Here is a 24139-nt window from a genome sequence, read left to right as displayed (position 1 = left end):
GTCAGCAGAGTCTTCTCATTATCATTAGAGGGTGCGGTCAGCAGAGTCTTCTCATTATCATTAGAGGGTGGGGTCAGCAGAGTCTTCTCATTATCATTAGAGGGTGGGGTCAGCAGAGTCTTCTGATTATCATTAGAAGGTGGGGTCAGCACAGTCTTCTCATTATCATTAGAGGGTGGGGTCAGCAGAGTCTTCTCATTATCATTAGAGGGTGCGGTCAGCAGAGTCTTCTCCTTATCATTAGAGGGTGTGGTCAGAAGAGTCTTCTCATTATCATTAGAGGGTGGGGTCAGCAGAGTCTTCTGATTATCATTAGAAGGTGGGGTCAGCACAGTCTTGTCATTATCATTAGAGGGTGGGGTCAGCAGAGTCTTCTCATTATCATTAGAGGGTGGGGTCAGCAGAGTCTTCTCATTATCATTAGAGGGTGTGGTCAGAAGAGTCTTCTCATTATCATTAGAGGGTGGGGTCAGCAGAGTCTTCTCATTATCATTAGAGGGTGGGGTCAGCAGAGTCTTCTTATTATCATTAGAGGGTGGGGTCAGCAGAATCTTCTCATTATCATTAGAGGGTGGGGTCAGCAGAGTCTTCTCATTATCATTAAAGGGTGGGGTCAGCACAGTCTTCTCCTTATCATTAGAGGGTGGGGTCAGCACAGTCTTCTCATTATCATTAGAGGGTGGGGTCAGCACAGTCTTATTATTATCATTAGAGGGTGGGGTCATCAGAGTCTTCTCACTATCAGTAGAAGGTTGGGTCAGCAGAGTCTTCTCATTATCATTAGAGGGTGGGGTCAGCAGAGTTATCTAATTATCATTAGCAAAATAATCTCAATATCAATAGAGGGTGGAGACATCCGAGTCATCCCATTATCATTAGGGGGTGACATCAGAAGTCATCTCATTATGATTAGAGAGTGAGGTTAGCAGAGGCATCTCATAATTATTAGAAGGCGGGATCCATAATCATCTTATTATCATTAGACAGTGGGGTCAGCAGAATCATCTCATTATCTCATTAGAGTATGCACAATTTGATGACAGATCTATTCGTTTTCTGGTGGGCTAGATGAGGTTGAATGGTAATATCCTACAGTACATACACAGATAAAGCTCTGTAAATATCTAGTTTCTCTTCTAGAGACTTATGATAAATTAGCCCCTATGAGTCACAATAAAATTGGATAAAAAATGTAATTTTTTTTTTCTAAGCTTAGGTATATTCATCGAAGCACGCTCCCCTTGCTCCTCCTCCCTCCATCTTTTGAATGGCTCGTCCTTCTGTATTACTGTACACATGGAGAGATCTGGCAATCAGCGCCTGGAGGGAGGAAGAGTGTGAGAGGATCACGCATAGACGAATATACATGAGTTTCATTAGACCCATCTCCACATTCAAAAGTAAGATTTGGCAAACCACTAAATGGATCGGTATAAGAGACAGACAGCATGTCTCTCAATATGTCATGCTGCCGGCAGTCTGGACAGCTTAGGAGACCTGACAGATTGCCTTTAAACTGACCCTGAGCTTTGTTCGTTCAAAATGATATTGGTCGTTTCCACGTGAAAGAACAAAGGGGTTAATGAAATGTACATAAAATAAATATGATATTCCCCCGCAGCGGTGGTTCTCAGACTCACACCCTGGGCTTTGATTTCCGCTGTGAGACTCTCCACACTATTATTCGATATCCGTCCAGCTACAATGATTTCTGAACCCTGATAATAATGCTTGAAGCTGTGCCTCGTCACGTGATCCACAGAGTTCTCTAGATACTGCAGCTCAATATCCAGAAGCATGGGGTTTGCCACTTCATTGTAGAAGCCCTGGAGGACAAGGAAAAGTGGAGTTAGTGAACCAGTCAAATCAGATCTGATCATCATCTGAAGGGCTAAACCATAGAGGGAGCCCACGTAGTGCCAAAGGAGTCATGAGAAATCCCAGTGCAGGCTAACCCTATCCTATCCTTTTTCTGTGTGACGCCCCCTGTCTACCATCCAGCATCATGAACGGCCAGAGGGTCGTTCCCGCTCTTTCCTCCAAATGACGGTAAGGGTGTTGGTGGAAGAAATGTTGGCCCATCTTGGAATGACCGGTGTGTTATGGCATCAAGTAGCTTCAGTAGGGGGTCTCAATTTCCTGTTTGCTATGGGACCCCTTCTGCTTTATGCATCACTGAGGTTTGCTCTTACATGCCCAAGTCAACAAATAGGAAAAATATTCAGGTGTTGTAAGTGTTCACAATGAACTTCCCCTCTAAGAACACAAGGATCACCTGTAACTGTAGAGCAGAGTCTGAATCCTCGTATATGCGACGTGCCAGCCCTCCGTTTTCTAAAGCCAATTTCTCCAAAAAGTTAAAGTCAACGCTGTTGCCGAACCCCAAACAGTACAGCGCGGCCTGCGCAGCCAGAGATCGTTTCACGTTGTCTATTATCTTCGCATGGTCGGTGGTTCCTGCACAAGGACAGCGATTATTAATGAAGACCCGGGTCTGATCATGACCTCTCTATGACCATGTAACGGACTCTACACCTAAGGGATCACACACCCTAATAACATGGCGGCTATCTTATTGTGGACTCTACTCTTATAAAGCCAACACCAAAATCAAGGATCTGTAAGATAGCGACCATTTATAGCAGGACCGAGGGGTCATTATCTGACAGTGACCATGATGGGCCACAACAGTAAAGAAATACTGCACGCAAGCACCAACTGAGAATACAGTCATGACCAACCACTAAAAGCCCTCGTTACTTTAGTTTTCTTAAATGAGGTTCACAGGCAGCCTTAGTTATGTGTGACCTGTGCCACAGGTGACCAGCCACCAGCTTGTAGGGGGGCACCAGGTGGATGTAGACTGGGGGTGATCGCACCGCTTAGGTCTGCCTGGCCAGATGATCTTATTCCTCTTCATGACAGCATCTTGTGGAGCTACATAAATCATCCTCCTAGTTCTGTCTCCTACCCTCTAATGTTCCGAGGTGACCCTGTCGGCTCATTGGTGGCCCCTAAACAAAATCGCTTATTTCTGCTACTGTATTTATGTTATGAGCTTGGTTCTGGTGCTGTATTTATGCCATGAGTTTGGTTCTGGCATTGTATTTATGTTATGAGCTTGGTTCTAGTATTGTACGTATGTACTGAGCTTGGTTCTAGTATTGTACGTATGTACTGAGCTTGGTTTTGTACTATGTACTATGGTTGATTCCAGTGCTGTATTTATGTTTTTAGCTTGATTCTGGTGCTGTATTTATGTACTCAGCTAAACTATGGTATTGTATCTATATGCAACAAGGAATTAGAAAGTGCAGCACTTCCATAAAAGCAAATCTTCTTTATTATGTCATCACAAGATAAAAGTACATGGTACAGTACAAAGCTTACATGTTTCAAGCTACACACTAGCTCTTGGCCACAGCATACAAAAAATGAATGACTGATTGTATTTAAAATCATAAAGACTAATCACATCAATGTAATTAACATAAGAACATAACCCTCTAATAGCATAAAAACTTGTATCTATATACTGAGTTTGGTTCTGATGCTGTATTTATGGTATTAGATTGGTTTCAGTGCTGAATTTATGTTATGAGCTTGGTTCTGATATTGTATGTATGTACTGAGCTTGGTTCTGGTGCTGTATGTATGTACTGTGCTTGCTTCTGGTGCTGCATTTATGCACTTAGAGTGGTTCTGGTGCTGTATTTATTCTCTGACCTGTTCTGGTGCTGTGTTTATGTACTGAGATAGTTTCTGGTACACTACTTACCCATGTTCTCGTGTGGGTTTGCTGCTATCTTGCTGCATTCTACACAACCAGTACACGGGCAGACTGCCTATCAGTGCAATATATATATACACTCATTGTTATGTTAAAATGGTTATTAAATCTCATCCTGTCCCTGGCTTTATGTCTAACGTCTCTCTCACCTGCATGTTAGCCCTGTAGCATTGCTCTAGAGTTCTCCTATAACTTCTATTTAGCTCCCACTGACTTACCGGATGTCGGTTCGCCGTCGGAGAGGAATAATATCATGGAGGCGCTCCTCGGAGGCAGCATGTTATTAATGGTGGCATTAAAGAGCATCTTCGCTGCTGTGAGCAGAGCCTTATTGATGTCTGTCCCTGCAAACAACACAGGCAAGGGTTAATGGTAAATACAACACCCTAAATTGTGAGCATCAAAGTGGAACCAGTCGCCTCCATCGACGCTGTAGAAACCCTTCGTGTAAGATCAGGGCACCCACTGTATATTAGGACCACTTACATGTCTCATGGGGATCCATCATTATAAAAGACCCCAATGAACTATTAGATGCAATGCAGCCTAAGGGTAAACCTAGCCTCCCTGCCAGAAAAATAGGAATAAACAGAGATCAAAAAGTCATATGTTACTAAAATTGGCACCAATAAAAATTACAGTTCGCTCTGTGATAAAAGAGCCCTCACACAGCCCCATCCGTGGAAGAATGTAAAGAAGTTATAGGTCTCAGATTATGGCAACAAAAAAACAATTTTTTTAAGTAAAGTTTGTTTTTTTAATTTTTAGAAGTCGTAAAACATAAAAAATAACTATAGAAAATTGGTATCATTGTAACTGCACTGACCCACAGAATAAACTGAACATGTCCCTTTTACTGCACTGTGCATGCCGTTAACACAAAACCCTAAAAAGTGGCACAATAATGTTTTTTTTTCTATTTCAGTCCACATTTTTAAGAGGTTGTACAATATGTTTTATGGTACATTAAATGGTACCATTGAAAAATGCAACTTGCTTCGCAAAAAACAATCCCTCATATCGCTACATTGATGGAAAAGCAAAGACGTTATGGTTATTGAAAGGCAGGAATGAAAACAAGGAAATCAAAAAATGTCAGGTCTTCAAGAGGTTAAAGGGGTTGTCCAGTTGTAAATTGTTGATGGCCTATCCTTAGGATAGGCTATTAATAGTAAATCAATGGGGGTCTGCCCCCTGGTACCCACTCTAATAGCTTTTCATATAGTTGGTGTGCTCATAGAAGGAGCTGATTTCTGCAGGAAGCAGACAGCTCTGTTCCCACTGCAGTAGCCAGGCTTGGTATTACAGACCATTCACTTCCATGGGAACTTTGCCTGCAATGCCATGCCTGGCCACTGCAGTGGGAACGGAGCTGCCTGCTTTCTGCAGAAATCAGGTCAGTACAGAAGTGCAGTGGCCCTTCAAACAGCTGATCAGTGGGTGGCAAACAGTGGATCTTGGGTGGCAGACTCTCACCAGTCTACTAAGTAAACAACCCCTTTAAGGAAGCACATGTTTGATAGTATTTTAAAGGTGGCAGCACAGTATTGCTGATAAGGTTCTTCAGCCAGTTGCTCTAAGCTGCAATGCCGCCCCCCTCTGTAAAGCTGTAGGGTGCCATCTGAGGCAAGAGGCTTAAGTTGCACCGTGACAGGAATATTCCTGACGGCACCCAATAAATTGCCGATGTAGGGAGCAATTGGACAGAATCCCTCCCACGGAGTCCTCTCAGCTGTTCAGAAGCATTCAATCAAATCACTTCCTAAGTCCACAAGATAGAGGGTGGAGGAAGGGACTAGTCGTGGGTACTTTTAGTATTCTGATGGCGTTTGCATGATTTTACCATGTTACACCAATGGTGGATCTATAAGAGCTGCAAAGGGTCATTTGTGCCTGAAGGGTCCAAAGGTCGCTCTGCTATAAAAGGGGACAGCAGGGACTGCTTTGGGCCTTGGAAACGATTTAACATCAGGGCCTGAGGCTCAGCTGCGGATGTCTTAGGGCTTATTCACACAGGCGTATTTTTCATCAGTATTTTGTGAGCCAAAACCAGGAGCGGGTCCAAAATACGGAAGAAATGCAACTCTTTCCATTCTACTTTCTCTCTGTGCATTCCACTTAAGCCCTTATACTGCTTTTTAGGTCTCCCAATTTACAGCAACCAGTCCAATAATATGCTCTCTGCCTCGAATCCCCAGCTTACCTCCTCTTGCAGTCATAGTTTTCACAAACTGCTTTGCCTTCTTAATGTTGCTCGGAGTGGCTTTGACGAGTCTGTTCCTCCAACTTTCAACTTTATCATCAAATATTAGAATTCCAATGTAATCCTCCCGTGGCATCTCCTCCAGGATCTTTGTGAAGGCTTCATAAGTCTATAGGCATAATGATAGAAGAAAGGTCACATCCCAGTCTTAGCACCTGGAGCGGGGGCCATAGGAGTGCTGACGGAGGGGTGATATTCCATGGCGTCTACACCATTACCTAACAAGATATATACACTGACTGGCCCCTTTATTAGAGTCCCCAACTAGTAGCGCGTTGGACCTCCTTTGGCCTTCAGACCCGCAGCAATTCATCGTGACGTAGATTCCACTACGTGATTAAATTGTTCTGCAGGAATATCGGCCCCTGTGGACAGGAAGCATCTTGTAGTTGCTGCAGATTAAATAGAGGTGCTGACATATTCTGAACACCTGACAGGAAGGGGCCATCGATTCATGCTAATTGTGCCAAAATCTGACCTGCCATCAGCACGGTGCAACAAAAATCTGGATCCATCTGAGCAGGAGATGTTTATCCACTGCTCATTGATACAAGTTTTGAGTTTTTTTGCCCCTTGGAGTCTCACTTTTCTGTTTCTCTTGAAATGGAACTGGTCATCTGCTGTTATAGCACATCTGTGCTAAGGCACGTCGAGTTGTGGATTTGAACAAGTTAGTTGGAGCACCAGTGTTGTATTGGGCTGCTCTTGATTGTGCAACATTTGTCAGTCCTCCTCTGACCCCTTTCGGTGATGGGTTGTTTCTGTCCACAGGATCCCCTATCGCTGGATGTCTTTCTCAATCCTGTTATTTTTCGTATTCTCCACACAGTTACACTAGAAAACCTCACGCGATTGGCAGTGAAATCTTGCCCTTGACTACTCTAGCCCCGATGACCCAGCCTCATTGGGAGTCACTCAGATCGCTGGATTTTCCCATCTAATGTGGATTCACACTGAAACTGATCCACGGAAAACTTGTCACGTGATTTTATGCCGCTCTCCAGGGTCACATGATAATTTTCATACAGGGAAGTGCCAATTGTGAAAGGGCCGGGGGCTCTAATAAAAGGCCCGCACCGCTAATAAAAGGCGGGGCTCTAATAAAGAAACCATTCAGTGTATAAATAGCAGTCCCCTAATATATTTTTATGATTTCCCTCCATTACCCCAGGATGTGTTTTAAAAATGCAGCGCCATTGTTACCTGTTTTATCTTGTTTCCGTACATTGACCCGCTGTGATCGATGACAAACAGCACATTTTTCGGTAAGCGTTTAAGGTTGGCCGGGGCAAAGTAATGAACAAAGTATCCATTGATGATCTGTGAGAAGAAAAAGACAATGTAACAAAGTAACAATCCAGCTGAATGTAATGATTCCTCTAGTCACCTGCACTCTCCCAGCAGAAGCCTCTCTCCTGACATCATAGGTTATTCTGAGATCGCCATCCAGAAGAGTCCCCGCACAATTTGGACACCGGCGTTGTTGGTGTAGAGTCGGCTTAAATTCTACATGGGCCTGGAAATTAGAGGAAAAGTCCAGAAAATAACAGAAAACTCATCTGTAACACTTTGTGATCTCCTGTCCTGCCCAATCTCTCCTGCACCATTTCTTCTATGCTGTCTCTCCTGCACCATTTCTCCTGTGTTGTCCTTCCTGCTCTATTTTTCCTGTTCTGTTCCTCCTACCCCATTTCTCCTATACCATCTCTCCTGCTCCCTCCCTCTTGTGCTGTCTGTCCTACCCAATCTCTCCTGCGCTGCTCTTCCTGACCCCACTCACCTGCTCCCTCCCCCTTGCACTGTCTCTCCTGCCCCATTTCTCCTGCACCGTCTCCCCTGCATCATCTCTCCTACGCAGTCCCTTTTGTGTCACTTCTCCTGTACAGCCCCTCTTACCCCATTTCTCCTGCCCCATCTCTCTTGTGCCATCTCTCCTGCTCCCTCCTACCTATACTGTCTCTTCTCTATCTCTCCTGCACTGTCCCTTTGCGCTATCTCTTCTGCACCTGTTACAGCATGGTTTCTGCACTGTAGCACCTTTTAACCCCAATATCTATATTGGCAGCAAATAAGTGCAAACTTCACCCACTATTGTTATCTTAATTTCCATGCACAGATATTGGTGATCTAGTGAACATGGTCATGGGACAATTAAGGAAAAAATAGTATAGCAAATGGAAATGAGGTATTATGGGAAATAACAAGCCAGGAAAGGAGAGAGGTTGCTAATCAGAGTATTATTATGAGATGTCTGGAGGGCTCCCTTAAGTACAGGATGCTCAGGACAGCTTTCTTTTCCTGATGACTGGATCCCCTTTACCTTATTTTCTGTACGATTTATTCTGACTCCGTCGGAGAGCTCGTTCGTCATGAATGTCCCGACGGCTTTCAGAAAGCTGATTCCTTGTGGTTCAGTGATGTCTACGCTGATCTGCAAAACATTCATGTGCAATATTATGACAATGGTGAGCCTTAGCTGTGTACAAACCGTGAGGTCACTCAGGGTGCCAGCCACTAGCCTCTAGGAGGAAGGGGTCACAGGCAAATATAGGCTGAGGGAGATTGCCCCTCTTTGGTCCACTTGGCCAAATGGTGTTTTTCCTCTATGTGTCCTGTGGAGCTATATGAATCATCCTTCCCCTGGCTATGGCTCTGCCCCTCTGATGCTCTGGGATGCCACTGTCAGCGCATCAGCGCCCCCCCCCCCCCCCCCCCACCACCACCACCACCACCACCACAATTGTTTACTTATGCTACTGTATGTACATACTGAGCTTTGTTCTCAGGCTGTATGTTATGAGCTTGGTTTTGGTGCTATATTTATGTACTGAGCTTGGTTCTGATGCTGTATTCATGTTATGCGCTTGGTTCTGGCACTGTATTCATGTTCTGAGCTTGGTTTTGGTGCTGCATTTATGTTATGAGCTTCAATCTGGTGCTGCATGTATGAGCTTGGTTCTGGTGCTGAATGTATGTACGGAGATGTTCTGGTGCTGTATTCAGATTAGGAGCTTGGTTCTGGTGCTGTATTTATGTTGTAAGCTTGATTCTGGTACAGAATTTATTCACTGAGCTGTTCTGGTGTGCTTATGCTGCCTATTAGTGCAATACATGTTGTTTTTTCTTACGACGGGGAAGGAGGCACTGAAAATAATTCAGCACAGGGTGCCATTTAACCTAGGGTTAGCACTGATTATGACATACACAGTCTTAACTGCCACTGTGGAGTTCTATGCATGAACCAGGAGGCTCAGGATGAACTGAGCTGAAGATTAACCCCACTCTAAGATTTCACCAAAGAATGGATCTGAGGAAAGACTATAAATAATAGGATGAGTCCATGATCCTGCTGGGATGTACTGGGGAAGGGTGCCTGCGATGACATAATGCGATCATCAGTTCTTATTACTCACATGGAAGTTTTCCACCAGTTCTTTGGGACGGATTCTCAGGTAGAACTCATAGCTCCCGAGCCGCCGCTTCAGTAACTCTTCGTAGACCAGCTTAAAGGTCGCTGTACACAGAGGTCCCACATTCGCTGAGATTTTAAAATTCTCCATTGTGCGCCCAGAGGATCTAAATGAAGATACACAGAGAGCCGAGACACAAGAATCAGGAACCAACTGGGCCAAAGCTGAATAACCAGAGCTCTCTTCTCCTGTGCTGTCGCATCAAGTGAAATTGTTACTGACTTAAAAAGGTCCTCCTAATCTGTAGTATCTTGGTGTGCTGAACACAAATATAACCATGAAAAATTTTCATTGGTCCTCGTTTTGAAGATAATTCATATAAGTCATTTTCTGTGTTTCACTGTGTAAATTTATCTAGTTGGATAGTTTAGCAGTTGGAGAGAAGAATATCCAGCACCAAGCTCTGCTCGAGGCTCACAAAATCCTGCTAACACCCCTTCACATTAAATTAGTTTTGAAGAACTCTGTGAAAGCCATGGACCGGACTTAGACAGCTTCCCGATATCTTCATGAAAAATTTCCTCGACTCAGTGAGGCAAAGATTAAAGAGGGAGTTTTTGTGGGTCCTCAGATTTGAGAGCTCTTCAAAGATGACCAGTTCAACAACTTGCTGCAAGGTGATGTGAAACAAGCATGGATGCTAGTGTCTACAAACTTTCTCAGGAATGTTAGGGCAGAAAGCTACAAGGAACTAGTACAAGACCTGCTGATGCAGTGTCAGAAACTTGGCTGCAATATGTCTCTAAAGATCCACTTCCTTCATTCCCATCTGGATTTCTTTCCAGACAACTGGGGTATGGTTAGTGATGAACATGGCGGACGTTTCATCAAGGTATTGCAACAATGGAACAAAGATACCAGGGAAAATGGTCCACTACCATGGTGGCCGACTACTGCTGGACACTACCATGCTGGCTGACTACTGCCGGACACTCCACAGAGATGCTCCCGAACAGCTGGTCAAGAGACAGGCAAAGAAATTGAAGATGTAGTTTATGACTTGATTTTTTACAGGTAGTATACCATAGGCCTATTACTATTGGCACGCATGTCTTGATGTAGACAATTATTGCAGATTACGAAAAAGAGCCAATTCTGCATTTTGACTGTCATATTTGTGTTGAGCACATAAAAATTGATAAGAAATGTTACAAATTTTATTTCGGTAATATGACTTTTGTAAAAATTTGTTGACCAGTATCAATGACACTGAGAACCAGCAAGACTAAGGCTGCTTTCTCACCTGCGTTAGGGTCAGTTTAGGATTTCCGATTCTCTGCTGTTTTTGGAGGAGAGAAACTGAAATAAAATGGAAAACAAATGATCCATTTTTTCCCCCATTCATTTCAATGGGGTTTCAAAAAAATAGAACGCAAACCGAAAGGCTTCCGTTTGCTTTCATTCTGTCAGTTTTCCGTTTTTTAATAGAAAGATAAGTCCGCAGACTGCGCTATTTTCCTGTCCAAAAAACTGAAGCCTTTCCGTTTGCTTTCCATGAAACCCCATTGAAATCCATTGCGAAAAAGCTGATCCGTTTTTTTAGTTTTATTTCAGTTTCTCTTCTTCAAAAACGGAGCAGAGAGACAGAAACCCTGAACTGACCCTAACACAGGTGTGAAAGCAACGTAACATACACAGACTGATGAATGTTGTGTGATGCTTCTGCACAGCGAGAACTTATATTAGGGAAATGCATTACAAGCAATTACTGTAAATGATTGGAATCTCTCTCTTAAAGGGAAAGTATCACCTATCTTTCTACTAATTCTAAACAGATAACGACACATTTTCTATGTCCCTAATCTGTTTTTATTTTCTGATTGTAGAATTTTTTATCTTATTGTCTGTACATGATCATGGGGCGGCCATCTTGCTTGAGCAGCTGTTAATAGCATTCAGAAATTTGCTTTACAGCAGCTGTGGACCATAGGAACCTGTCGTCTAGAGATGACTTATTGACTTCTATCGGAGAGTGTTGTGGGCATACTCTGTAATTGGTGCAGAGAGGAGAAGGAGTGTTATGGGCATGCGCTGTGCTGAGAAGGGGAGGAGATGAGCTGTGACCATCATCTATAGACCTCTATGGGCATGTTGTGGGCATAATTTGTCACATGTGCAGAAAGGGGGAAGAGGTAAGCTGTGCTCATCACCTATAGAGTTCTATTGGAGATTGTTGTAGGCATGCTCTCTGATCTGTAATCATCATCTATAAACTTCTATGGGAGAGTGTTGTGGTCATGCTCTGTGCAGGGAGAGAAAGGAGGTGATCTGTGCTATGATCATGTTGCGTGATCTGTGCAGAGAGAGGTAGGAGGTGAGCTGTGACACCCTCTGTTAAGAATGGTGAATCCTGTGTTTATGTATATATATATAGATATATATAGGTGTCACCTTTCATTATAATCCTGCCTGTGATGATAATGAGATGATGGCTGAGAAGTTTTCTCCATAGAACAGGAAGTGTCAGACTATTAGTAAGCCTAGTGGTCAGAGTGAGAACTGCAGGATTTTTACTTAATATAGATTGTGACATTGAAAGTTGAAAAAAGCGTGCAGCCTCTATGGAGTCCAGCCCTGTTTTTTCCCATCCCCTTTGCATGACATCTGTTGCGGCACTCTGACCCCCCGAGCGCCAGATGGGGTGCCCTGAACTTACCGCACCCCACTGTCCCTGCCTACTTGCCTCGACCTGGCTAACCCCAGGCAGACAACTGGACGGCGGTCCCTACACTGGCTAGGGACCTGGCGACTGCACAAGATGTACCTAACTAACGGGGGACAGAGTGCCGACAAGGGAGGCAGATGGAGTTACCAAACAGAAAATGCTGAGCACAAGGCAATGCTGGAAAAGGAAGCTGACTAGCCAACTAGGGAACTGACTGAGGTGAACTGCAGACAGGACTGACTAGAAGCTGACAGAACCAATAACTGGCAGTGAACTCAGGTCACAGCCAGCCTTATGACTACAAGACTCCGCCCAGGGGCGGAGAGTGGGAGGAGCCAACTCCCCCACTCACTGCACAAGAGAGACGGAGGAGTGCGGCCGGCACCCTACGGGTGGACACGCCCATGCCGCCGCACACCAGCCGCCCCACGTCGCCGGGGAAGCCCTGACGTCAGAGCTCCAGGACGCCGGATCCGAAGCCAAAGCCGGAGCAGCGCGCGCTGACCGCGGTACCCCGCGCCGCACTGCACGGTAACAACATCTCTCCAGAGGAACCTGTTAGCAAGCTGCAAGGGTGGGACTGGTCCAAGGCTTATGCAACGACCATAGTGGGGGAACCAACACAATGATGGGGCCCATTTCTACTAAGTTCACTATGCATCCTTATAGGTAAATTTCTCATATTCTGCGAGAGAAGCGTCCATAGATGAATTAAACCGATGAAACATAATGGCGTCTGGTAATACGTACTGGACCAGGCCGGCGCTCTGATCTCTGGATACGGCTTTTTGATAGACTTTCTTCGCCTCAGCTTTCTCCTTAATGACCCCAACGTTTGTAACATTGTCAATGATCCTTGTAAACACAAAACATACATTATTATTAGGAGCGTTGTATCTAAAGGCCCTCATAATAATTACACTTTGGGCTCGTTCACTCCAGCATATTTGCACAGCGTATTACGCTCGTAATATGCAGTGAATACATGTCAATGGGTTTGTTCACATGTCTAGAACTAATTAGATGAATTGACCATTTCAAGCGATTCATGTTTGCGTCCCGCGTGCAAAAAAAAGGACTTGCAGGCGGAAAAAGTACAGTAAAACATGACGACATGTTCGAAAAAAAGCCTAATTCAAAGCACAAAAAAAGTGTACTAAAGTGTGCGCAATTATACATATGCTCGTGTCAAGTCAGCTTTAAACTTGCATTAGCATGTCCCATTTCTTGTCTGTATTACGGACAGGAATAAGACATGCAATGAGTTTTTTACGGGAACCATTGGTCCGTGTGAAAAAACGTCAATAACATGGACAGCACACGGCCTCAAATATGCTAGTGCGCCGAAGGCCTCAAGTTAATAAAAATGAATGTTTTTAACCAAAATGATCATTCATGAGGTGAAATTTAATAACAGTGATAGTTTTAGACAATCAATCATAGTCCGTCATGTCTGTTCTGGAGTTCTACAGGAAGCCCACACAGGTAACTTCAACTTGTGTGGTTCAGAATGGAGGAGGCCGAGAGGATGGCCTAGTAGTGAATGTTGAGGACTGCTACTCCCCAGAAGTTCTGCAGCGTGTTTTCGTCCTTTAATGTGGAGAGAGGGAGAGAGGGAGAGAGAGAGTGAGAGAGAGAGAGGGAGAGGGAGAGAGAGACAGACAGACAGACAGAGACTATGGTTTCTCCTGTCACCCCCTGAGTCCTCCTGGTCACATTACTTGTCAAGAAGCTGCTGAACTGTTTCTGTCCTTGACGTTAAGTAAAACGACCAGTCGCCCCTCCGTTTCCGAAGGCTGTGTCTTAAACTGTACCCGTGTGTGTGGATTTACTCCATCATCCAGGAATTCCCCCACAGAAGGTACACGGGAGATGACAAAACAGGACTAAAGGTAATCCATTATTTGGGTTCCTTGTTTATTAACCTGCCCTCGGCCCTTGGACGTGTCACCGATTACCCTCCGGGTGGTAGAGCCACCGTGACAAGGCCCAAACTCTACCTCGCTGTCTCCTAGGCTGTGGCCCACTCCTCGGTCACTGCATCTGGCTGCGGCTTACCTCCCTACAGACATGAATACGTGGCTGAGCCAAACGCTCATGTGTAGGGGAGGGAAGGGGAGACAAACGATCATTCATCCGGCAGTTGTTGAATGTGCATGGGTACGTTAAGGGTGCCATCATAAGGGATGTACAATGCATTCAGAAAGTCTTTAGACCCTTTCACATGTTGTTATGTTGTGGCCTTTTGTGTTTTTCCCCATCATTCTGCACTCAGTACCCCATAATGACAAAGTCACAACAGAATGTTAGAAATCTTTGTAAAATTTTTAAGACTGCAAAACTACCATTTTGCATTGACATAGGTATTCACACCCTGAATTCAGTACTTAGTTGAAGCACCTTTGATAGCGATTCCAGGCTCCGGTCTGCCTGGGTATGATGCCACAAGGTTCGCACACCTGGATTTGGGGATTTTCTGTTCTCTGTCAGGTTGGATGGGGCCGTCTGTGGACGGCCATTTTCAGGTATTTCCAGAGATGTTCCATTGGGTTCAAGTCATGGCTCTTGCTGGGCCACTCAAGAACATTCACAGAGTTGTCCCTAAGCCCCTCCTGTGTCTGAGGTCTCTTGTACTCTGGATCAGGTTTCTATTATCTCTGTACTTTGCTCTATTCAGCTTTCCATCAATCCTGATGGGTCTCCCTGTCCCCAGCATGATGCTGCCACCATCATGCTTCACTGTAGGGATGGTGTTGGGCAGGTGATGAGCGGCACCTGGTTTCCTCCAGACACAACGCTTAGAATTGTGGCCAAAAAGTCCCATGTTTGTGTCATCGGAGCAAAGAATCTTGTTTACCCCAGTCTGAGAGCCCTTTAGTCTTTTTGGTAACTCCAGGCGGCTTTCATGCGTCTTACTGAGGAGAGGCTTCTTTCTGACCGCTCTGCTATAAAGCCCAGATTGGTGGAGGCTGCAGTGATGGATGACCTTCTGGAAGTTTCTCCCATCTGCACACATGATCTTTGGAGCTCAGCCAAAGTGACCATTTGGGTTCTTGGCCACCTCTCATACCAAGGCCCTTCTCCCCCGATGACTTAGTTTGGTGGGTCGGCAGCTCTAGGTCCTGGTTGTTCTTCTTCTATGTAATAATGATGTGTGGTTCTGGGCTCTTGGGAACTTTCAGTGCAGCAGAAATGTTTTTGTCGCCTTCTCCCAATCTGTGCCTCCACACAATCCTGTCTCTGAGCTCTACTGGCACCTCCTTATGGCTTGGTCTTGGCTCTGATATGCATTGTGAGGTGTAAGACCTTATATAGACAGGAGGGTCTTTTAAAATTATATCCAATCAGCAGAATTTACCGCAGGTAACTCCAATTAAGATGTAGAAACATCTTAAAGATGATCAAGAGAAATGGGAGGCTCCCACAGCCAAATATCAAGTGTCATACCAAAGGGTGTGAATACTTATGTCAATGCAAAATGGTAGCTTTTCATTTTTTTTTTAAATTACAAAGATTTCTACCATTTTGTTCTTACTTTGTCATTATGGGGTACTGAGTGCAGAATAATGGGGAAACACAAGGCCACAACATAATAAAATGTAAAAATAGTGAAAGAGTGTGAAGACTTTCTAAATGCATTGGAAATGTTTCAGAATTTCCACAGTGGAAGTTTCTGTGGAAAATCCGCAGTATTTTCAATATAAGCACTGTGGACAAGATTTTAAAAAATCTCGTCTTTATGGAGTGGAATCCGTAGTCTATATAAAATACACAGTGGATTCTAAATTCACAGTCAATTTGTGTTTTGACAGTGGATTTCAATCTTTGAAATGCAAAGGTTGAAGCCCATGAGAAATCCATACCAAATTCCACTGCAAAATCCACACCATTCTGGTCCCCTGCGTATTCGCTGCCAATTTTCTGTTGTGGAAAGTTGACAACAAATATGCCCTGTGTGAAGGTAGCCTAGAGGAAGATTTTTTTGTCCATAGCCCGGTGTCATTGAACATGTATAGCCAATTTGAACAATTTTGGTAGCCCACATGGACTAAAACGTGAAGGTCTGTGTTTGCGAAACGATTATTCACCAGATGACAGTTCATTTAACGGTTGTTCAACCATCAACCTACTTCCATCTAATTTATATGGCCAGCTTAAAGCCTCAACCTGCTGACTGCAGCTATGAGTACAATTAATTATCTAGTCAGACATGTCATTATTTCCCCTTCCCGCACCGGATCCCCACACGACACATTATACTCTACAGATGTATCACTGGCAGATTTGCCGCTGAGGAGCCCAGGACTCACATGGTGAAGTTGGTGATGAACGCAGTTTTTGGCAGCTCCATCTCAAAAATGGCTTCTTGTGAAGAATTTATTACGTTTTGGATGACTGTGGTGATGAAGGTTCGAGCAAAGCGTGATGAGACCCTGCTGTGGATGTGCATGCTGCGCACCTCCATCTTCTGGAAGGAGAGACAGACACCACCATAATTACGTGACACTGATGAGCTATAGCCGTGATCTCAACCTGCAGCTATCCAGATGTTGCTTGCAGCTTTTTTAGAGCATGATGGGAGTTGGCGTTGATGAGCCACAGGTTGAGATCAGCGCTTCGTGAAAAAAAATGAAGCTTCACTACTTGGAGCAGAAATTGTTTAAAGGGCAACTGCACTTTATGAAATAAAACTTTTGACATGTCAGAGAGACATGTCAAAAGTTTAGATCAGTGGAGGTCCTGGTGCTGAGACACCTGCTGCTCAGTGAAATGAAAGCACCGTGTCCCCTCAGCTGTCATTATTCCTTGATGGCTCCTCTAAGCAGCTGAAGACGGACACGTAGATGTCTATAGAAGCTCACATGAGCACTGCAGCCCCTTCATTTCAACAATGGCTGGCCTTAGCTATGTGCACTCAATGCAGTCTTGCAGGGCCCTGATCACCAGCTTGTAGGTGGAACACTAGGCAGATGTAGGCTGGGGATGATGGCCTCCCTTAGGTCCATCTGCCCAGATTATCTTCTTCTGCCTTTATCGCCTTCCCTCTGGGGAGCCTTTGTCACCCCATTGGCGTCATTGCAACACAACTGCATAGCTGTGCAGCTGTATTTAAGTTATAAGCTAAGTTCTGCTATTGTATGTAACTAGTGAGCTTGGTTCTGATGCAGTACTTATATACCAAGGGTGTCTTTGGTGCAGACAGTATTTATTCACAGAGCTGTTTTGGAACTGTATTTATATTATGACATTAGTTCTGGTTCTGTATTTATGTTCTGAGCCTGGTCCTGGAGCTGTATGTATTGAGCTTAGTTCTGTTGCCGTATTTGTGTTTTAGGCTTGGTTCTGGTACAATATGTATTCACAGAGCTGTTTTGGAGCTGTATTTAAGTAATCCACTTGGTCCTGGAGCTGTATTTATATTCTGAGCTTGATTCTGATGCTGTATTTATATACTGATGTTGGCTCTGGTACAGTATTTATTCACAGAGCTCTTTTGGAGCTGCATTCATATTATGACCTTGGTTGTGGTGCTGTATTTATGTACTGAGCTTGGTCCTGAAGCTGTATGTATGTACTGAGCTTAGTTCTGTTGCTGTATTTGTGTACTGAGCTTGGTTCTGGTACAGTATGTATTCGCAGAGCTCTTTTGGAGCTGTATTTATGGATTCCGATTGGTGCTGGTGCTGTATTTATGTACTGAAGTTGGTTCTGGTAGAGGTATTTATTCACAGAGATGTTATGAAGCTGTATCTATGTTATGAGCTGGGTCCTGGACCTGTATTTATCTACTGAGCTTGGTTTTGGGGCTGTATTTATTTACGGAGCTTGGTTCTGGCATAGTATTTATCCACTGAGCTGTTGTGGTGTTGCATTTGTGTTATAAGCCTGGTCCTGTAACTATGTTTTGAGCTTGGTTCTGATGCTGTATTTATGTACTGATGTTGGTTCTGGTACAGTTTTTATTCACGGACTTGTTCTGGTACTGCATTTAAATTAGGAGCTTGTTCTGAAGTTGTAATTATGTACGGCGCTTAGTTCTGGTGCTATAGTTATGTACTGAGGTTGGTTATGATGCTGTATTTATGCTGGTACAGTATTTACTCACTGAGCTGTTCTGGTGCTGTGTATATGAACTTTGTTCTAGAGATTTATGTGTTATTAGCTTGGTACTGGTCATGTATTTATGTACGGAGCTTGGTTCTGGGCCTGTATTTATTCACTGAGCTGTTCTGGAGTGGGTATACTGCTATTTTGCTGGTTTGTGCACAAGCAGAATATAGGCATATTGCCATGGATATAGATATCATTTTTTATGACATGGGGAAAGGAGGGTGTGCCAAGAAAGATTCTACACAGCTTTCCTATCTAACCTCAGGCCAGCAGTGATTTCAGCTATCAGCAGGGTTCTCTGCACCTGGACCCCAACTAATCGAAACTTTTGACATTGCACACTGATGTCAAAAGTTGTTTTTTTTAAGTGCAGGTACTCTTTAAGTACAAGTGATGCACAGAATAGGAAGTAAACCCGTAAATCTCGCTCTCAAACCACAATTGCTGTCATTACCGCTAGCAGAAGCAGGAAGCTGTTCCCTTCCTGCTATCTGCAACCTTTTCTCCTGTTTTGATAGTTTGTTACAATGTGAGGCCTTCTTCAGACAGGTGCATGCGCAAATATGCTTGCTGTACGGAGTGTATTTGCACATGTACCAATCAAAAGTCTTTTTTTAAACGCTCAATCTTTGCATAATTGTGTTCGAAAAAAACCCAGAAACACAAGTCCAGACCTATCTTTTCCCGCACATATGAAAACTACATACGAGAAAGATAAGGCAAGGCCATTGTTTTTTCTCACGTAGGTAAATCACATAGAAAAAACACAGCCATGAAAACGAAATCATTGCAAACAATGGCTTTGCTTTGTCACGTTTTGCGGGCATGATTTTCACGCCCGCAAAACATTACGAAAATACAGTCGTTTGTTTAAGCCCTAGGATGTATCAATCTGGAGTCCAGAGGATTGTCTAGACCAGGGCTGCACATGCTATGCTAGACCCCAACCATCTGCACATGTTTGTATCTCTCTTCATTGTAGTTTATGGGAGTTGTGAAATGCTTCGCTGTTACTACAGCACCCATCATCTACATTGGGGAGAGCCTCATGATTTCTCCCCTCCTCCCTGGAGTGCTGATTGGAGGAAGAGACTCAGATAGGTGAGAGTCCTGAAAGTAGAACCTGCACCTAGCGGCCATTTATAGTGTATACCTGTGATATGCCATACATGTCTTAGATGGCAATACCCCATTTGATTTTAATGTGGCCCTTAGGAGAGGTTCGACAGGACAATGTGGCTCTCAGACCACAAAAGATTCTTCCACCCCCCACCCAGTCCAGGAAGAATACAGTTGTAACAAACTCTCAGCTGCGAAAAGAACTAGGTTGGAAAATTGTTTTTAGCCTTTAGGTTTAATAAGAATGTTCCCATTCATTGACAGCAAGCAAATATCTTGAAGAGTTGACACACAAAGTCTATTAGAAAGTTGCATTAGTGTTTTGTATGTAATGATGCAGTATATTCCCCATTCCGGATAATATCACCGAGCGACTATAGTAATAACTGACCGTTCCTCCATGGCATGAAGGCAGAATGCACAGGGTGACGAGGGCCGATATCAGCAGACTCCAGCGGTTGAGGTCCCCCATGGTCCGGTCAGATCGCTGTCCGTTCATGTTCTGGATTAATGGATAACTGTCTTCAGGGGAAGTTTGTGCCGAAACAAACAGAAAAGTCAAACATTTGTGTCCTAAAAAGTGATTCAGCAGCTGGTGAGTCATGTGGCCTCCACAGCCACCTACTGCAGCCTAACGTACCCCGATCAATACTTGTCCGGCAGCCTCTTGTTTGTTTACACGCAGGGCCAGCATTGGGGGAAACAACACGGCGCTCTTAACCCCTTAGTGACCAAGCCTGTTTGTGCCTCAATGACCAAAACAAATTTTGGAAATCTGACATTTGTCACTTTAACATAGAATAACTCCGTAAAGGTTTTGAAAACTAGACCCCTTAACGAATTCATCTAGCGGTGTTCTGTGTATTCTAACCCTACAGTTTTTGAATGAATCTAAGCATAGCAGAAGGAAAAAAAATTATGATTTTCGTTTTGTTGGCAATTGTCATTTTTGTAAAGCACACATATGAATAAAAACTTTCCCCCCAAAATGGATACCCTGTGTTCAGAAACATACCCATTGTGACCCTAATCGTATGTCCGTATGCACAACAGGGGCTAAACCGAAGGGAGCATTAAACTTCAACTGTCTTAACTTTTATGTGATCGCCGTTATCCATTGGATACACTAGAAAGGCAGCAGGAACTTAGGGAGGTAAACAAGTGGCTCTGGAGTTGGTGTAAGGAGGAGGGATTTGGGTTACTGGAGAACTGGGTTGACTTTGCTGTCGGCTACAGGCTCTACCGTAGGGACGGGCTGCATCTCAATAGGGAGGGTGCAGCTGTGCTGGGGGAGAAGATGGCTAGAAGGCTGGAGAAGTGTTTAAACTAGGGACTGGGGATGGGGAGGGCAAAATGAGAAATAAGAGGGTAGTCAGTGTAGCTAGCGACCTGGGTCTAAGTAATGGGAATGGGGGTCGAGCAGGGGGTGGGGTTAGTACAGTTAGATCAGCCAATAGTACTATTAGTAACAAAATTAATTTAAAGAACAAAACAACCATATAAACTGTATGACCACGAATGCAAGAAGTCTGATCGGTAAAGTGGGTGAGCGTGAAGCGAGAATGACCGACGAAAACTATGATCTAGTCGGAATAACGGAAACATGGCTTGATGATAAGTTCGATTGGGTGGTAAATTTACAGGTTTATAATCTCTTCAGAAGAGACCGTGGGAACCAGAAAGGGGGAGGGGTATGTCTGTACGTTAAATCCTACTTAATGCCGAAGCTACGGGAGGATATAGGGGCAGGAGATAAATGTGTGGAATCTCTATGGGTAGAAATACAGGGGGAAAAAATAACAAAATCCTGATAGGGGTTTTCTATAGACCACCAAAAGCAACAGAAGAAACTGAAACCTTACTATTAAGGCAGATAGAAGAGGTGGCAAACCGCAACGAAGTAATTATCATGGGGGACTTTAATTATCCAGATATAATATGGGAAAACGAAACCTGCAAATCTCATAGGGGTGATCAGTTCTTGAGATCAATTAAAGATAACTACCTTATCCAACTTGTGCAGGAACCGAGAGGGAGGGCCATTGTGGACTTAGTACTAACTAACAAACCGGACCGAAGAGAGGGGCACTTTGAGGACCGTGACCACAATATAATTAATTTTCAGCTGTCATTCAATAAGAAGCCTTATCAGGGAGTGACAAATAAACTAAACTTTAGTAAAGCAAAATTTGATGAGCTTAGAACTACTAATCGGTAACATTAATTGGGACAACATCCTCAAAAATATCAGTACAGAGGACAAATGGGAAAAGTTTAAAAAGATCCTAATCACCTCATGTGAGCAGTTCATTCCCTTTAAAAATAAAAGAACTTCAAGTAAAAAGAAACCAATTTGGCTCGACAACACGGTAAGAGAGGCAATAAACAAACAAAAGAAAGCGTTCAAACTACTAAAACAGGAAGGTAGCGAAGAAGCACTAAAATCATACAGGGAAAAAAAAACAAAATATGCAAAGATAAGATCAAAACTGCTAAGGAGGCAGAAAGACTGATCGACAAAGAGAGCAAAAACAACCTGAAACTATTCTTTAATTATATTAACAGTAAAAGGATTTGCACTGAGAGCACTGGCCCTTTAACAAAATAATGCAGAAGAAATCATAGACGATGGGAAAAGGGGGGGGGCAAACCTATTGAATAGTTTCTTTTCAAGTGTATTCACGAACGAAAAGGAAATGCCACACAAGATGCAGGGGAATAAAATGAACCTCTCACAAAATATTACATACATAACCGGTTAAAGATGATTTAAAAAAAAGAAAAATCCAGAAAATTGCCAGGCCCAGATGGAATACACCCAAGGGTTCTAAGGGAACTAAGTGATGTGATAGCTAGGCCGCTATTTCTAATATTTATGGATACCATCAAGACCGGGGTTGTAGCACTGGATTGGCGCATTGCCAATGTAGTCCAATATACAAAAAGGGGTCCAAAAGTGAGCCTGGTAACTACAGGCCGGTAAGTCTCACTTCAGTAACTGGAAAAATATTCGAGGGGTTTCTGAGAGAGGCCATCGAAGAATGCCTCAAGGAGAACAACGAAATAACTCCTCACCAGCATGGGTTCACGAAGGGTCGATCATGTCAGACCAATCTGATCAGCTTCTACAATGAAGTAAGCTCTAGGCTGGACCTCGAGGAGAATCTATTGATCTTGTATATCTGGACTTCTCTAAAGCATTTGACACCGTGCCGCATAATAGGCTGATATATAATATGAGGCAGCTCGGATTGGGTGAAAACGTGTGTATCTGGGTAAAGAATTGGCTCAGAGATAGAAAGCAGAGGGTGGTAATAAACGGTTTATACTCAGATTGGGCCACCATCGCTAGTGGGGTGCCACAGGGCTCAGTATTGGGCCCCATTCCGTTCAATATATTTATTAATGACCTGATAGAGGGGCTGCACAGTAAAATATCATTATTTGTAGATGACACAAAATTATACACTATAACCAATGCAACGGAGGACAATGTGCAGCTACAAACAGACCTAGATAAGCTGGGGGCTTGGGCAGAAAAATGGCAAATGACGTTCAATGCTGATAAATGTAAGGTTGTGCACATAGGCAGGAGAAACAGATGTCACCAATATACACTAAGTGGGGTACTGCTAGGGAAAAGTGATATGGGAAAAGACCTGGGGGTACTAGTGGATTGTAGACTAAACTGGAGTAACCAATGCCAGTCAAATGCTGTAAAGGCAAATAAAGTCTTGGGGTGCATTAAAAGAGGTATAGGGGCAAGAACATTATCCTCTTACTATATAAGGCACTTGTCAGGCCCCACATGGAATACTGTGTACAGTTCTGGACACCGGTGCTCAGGAAAGATGTTACAGTGCTGGAGGGGGTTCAAAGAAGGGCAACTAAACTAATACATGGAATGACGGGACTAGAATACCCGACTATTCAAATTCGGATTATTTACCCTGGAAAAAAGTTGGCTAAGGGGTGATCAAATAACTATGTATAAGTACATGAGGGGACAATACAGGGCTCTCTCCCATGATCTGTTTATACCCAGGACTGCGGCGGTAACAAGAGGGCATCCGCTACGTCTAGAAGAAAGCAGGTTTCATCGCGAACACAGAAAAGGGTTCTTTACTGTAAGAGCAGTGAGATTGTGGAACTCTCTGCCTGAGGATGTGGTGATGGAAAAATCCATAGAGGGGTTTAAGAGAGGACTTGGAAGTCTTTCTAGACTGGAAGGATATTACAGGATATAAATCTTAGGTGACCAGCGGGTTGTTGATCCAGGTATACAGCCAGGTAGGAACTATTAGAGGTTGATCCAGGGAGTAGTCCGATTGCCATTAGGGAGTCGGGAAGGAATTTTTCCCCCAAAAGGGCTAATTGGCTTCTGCCTCTTGGTTTTTTTTTTTTGCCTTCCTCTGGATCAACAAGGAGGTTGAAACAGGCTGAACTAGATGGACATTGTCTTCACTCAGCCTTACATACTACATTACTGTGTTTAGATGAATGGGACAATTGCAAAATTTTCTGCAACTAATTTTCCCCATGTGATCAAATTATGAACCCCAGGAAATCTTATGTCCCCTAGAAATGGGTGTCTCCTTTATTCACCCGCACAGAGCCACGTTTCCATGCAGTTTGTGCAGCAACCATGTATAAGAGACCACCCTAACCGTAGCCACTCATTTACCCCTCGCCCTGCAGTGACCACACTGTAGACACATGAA

General features: G+C 43.8%; 1 protein-coding gene across 2 annotated transcripts in view; it reads right to left on the bottom strand.

Annotated features, from left to right (window-relative positions):
* Nucleotides 1-20012, bottom strand: part of LOC136619955 (inter-alpha-trypsin inhibitor heavy chain H3-like) — a 41604-nt gene extending 21592 nt beyond the window's left edge. Inside the window, exons 1-11 of one of the 2 annotated variants that reach the window (XM_066594672.1) lie at nt 19810-20012; nt 16499-16656; nt 12939-13043; nt 9467-9629; nt 8374-8484; nt 7441-7569; nt 7257-7373; nt 5994-6162; nt 4009-4134; nt 2276-2457; nt 1641-1826 (exon numbers count right to left, since the gene is read on the bottom strand). In XM_066594672.1, coding sequence (XP_066450769.1) covers nt 1641-1826; nt 2276-2457; nt 4009-4134; nt 5994-6162; nt 7257-7373; nt 7441-7569; nt 8374-8484; nt 9467-9629; nt 12939-13043; nt 16499-16656; nt 19810-19917 — 1554 coding nt within the window. In that variant the 5' untranslated portion in view covers nt 19918-20012. The remainder of the gene's footprint in view (nt 1-1640; nt 1827-2275; nt 2458-4008; nt 4135-5993; nt 6163-7256; nt 7374-7440; nt 7570-8373; nt 8485-9466; nt 9630-12938; nt 13044-16498; nt 16657-19809) is intronic. The other variant, XM_066594673.1, reaches the window with a different exon arrangement.
* Between the last annotated feature and the right edge of the window lie 4127 nt (nt 20013-24139).

This window comes from Eleutherodactylus coqui, chromosome 3 (genome assembly GCF_035609145.1).
Source record: "Eleutherodactylus coqui strain aEleCoq1 chromosome 3, aEleCoq1.hap1, whole genome shotgun sequence".
NCBI classification, from domain to species: Eukaryota; Metazoa; Chordata; class Amphibia; order Anura; family Eleutherodactylidae; genus Eleutherodactylus; species Eleutherodactylus coqui.
The sequence above is the reverse complement of the archived record's forward strand: the minus strand, read 5'-3'. Positions and strand labels throughout refer to the sequence as shown.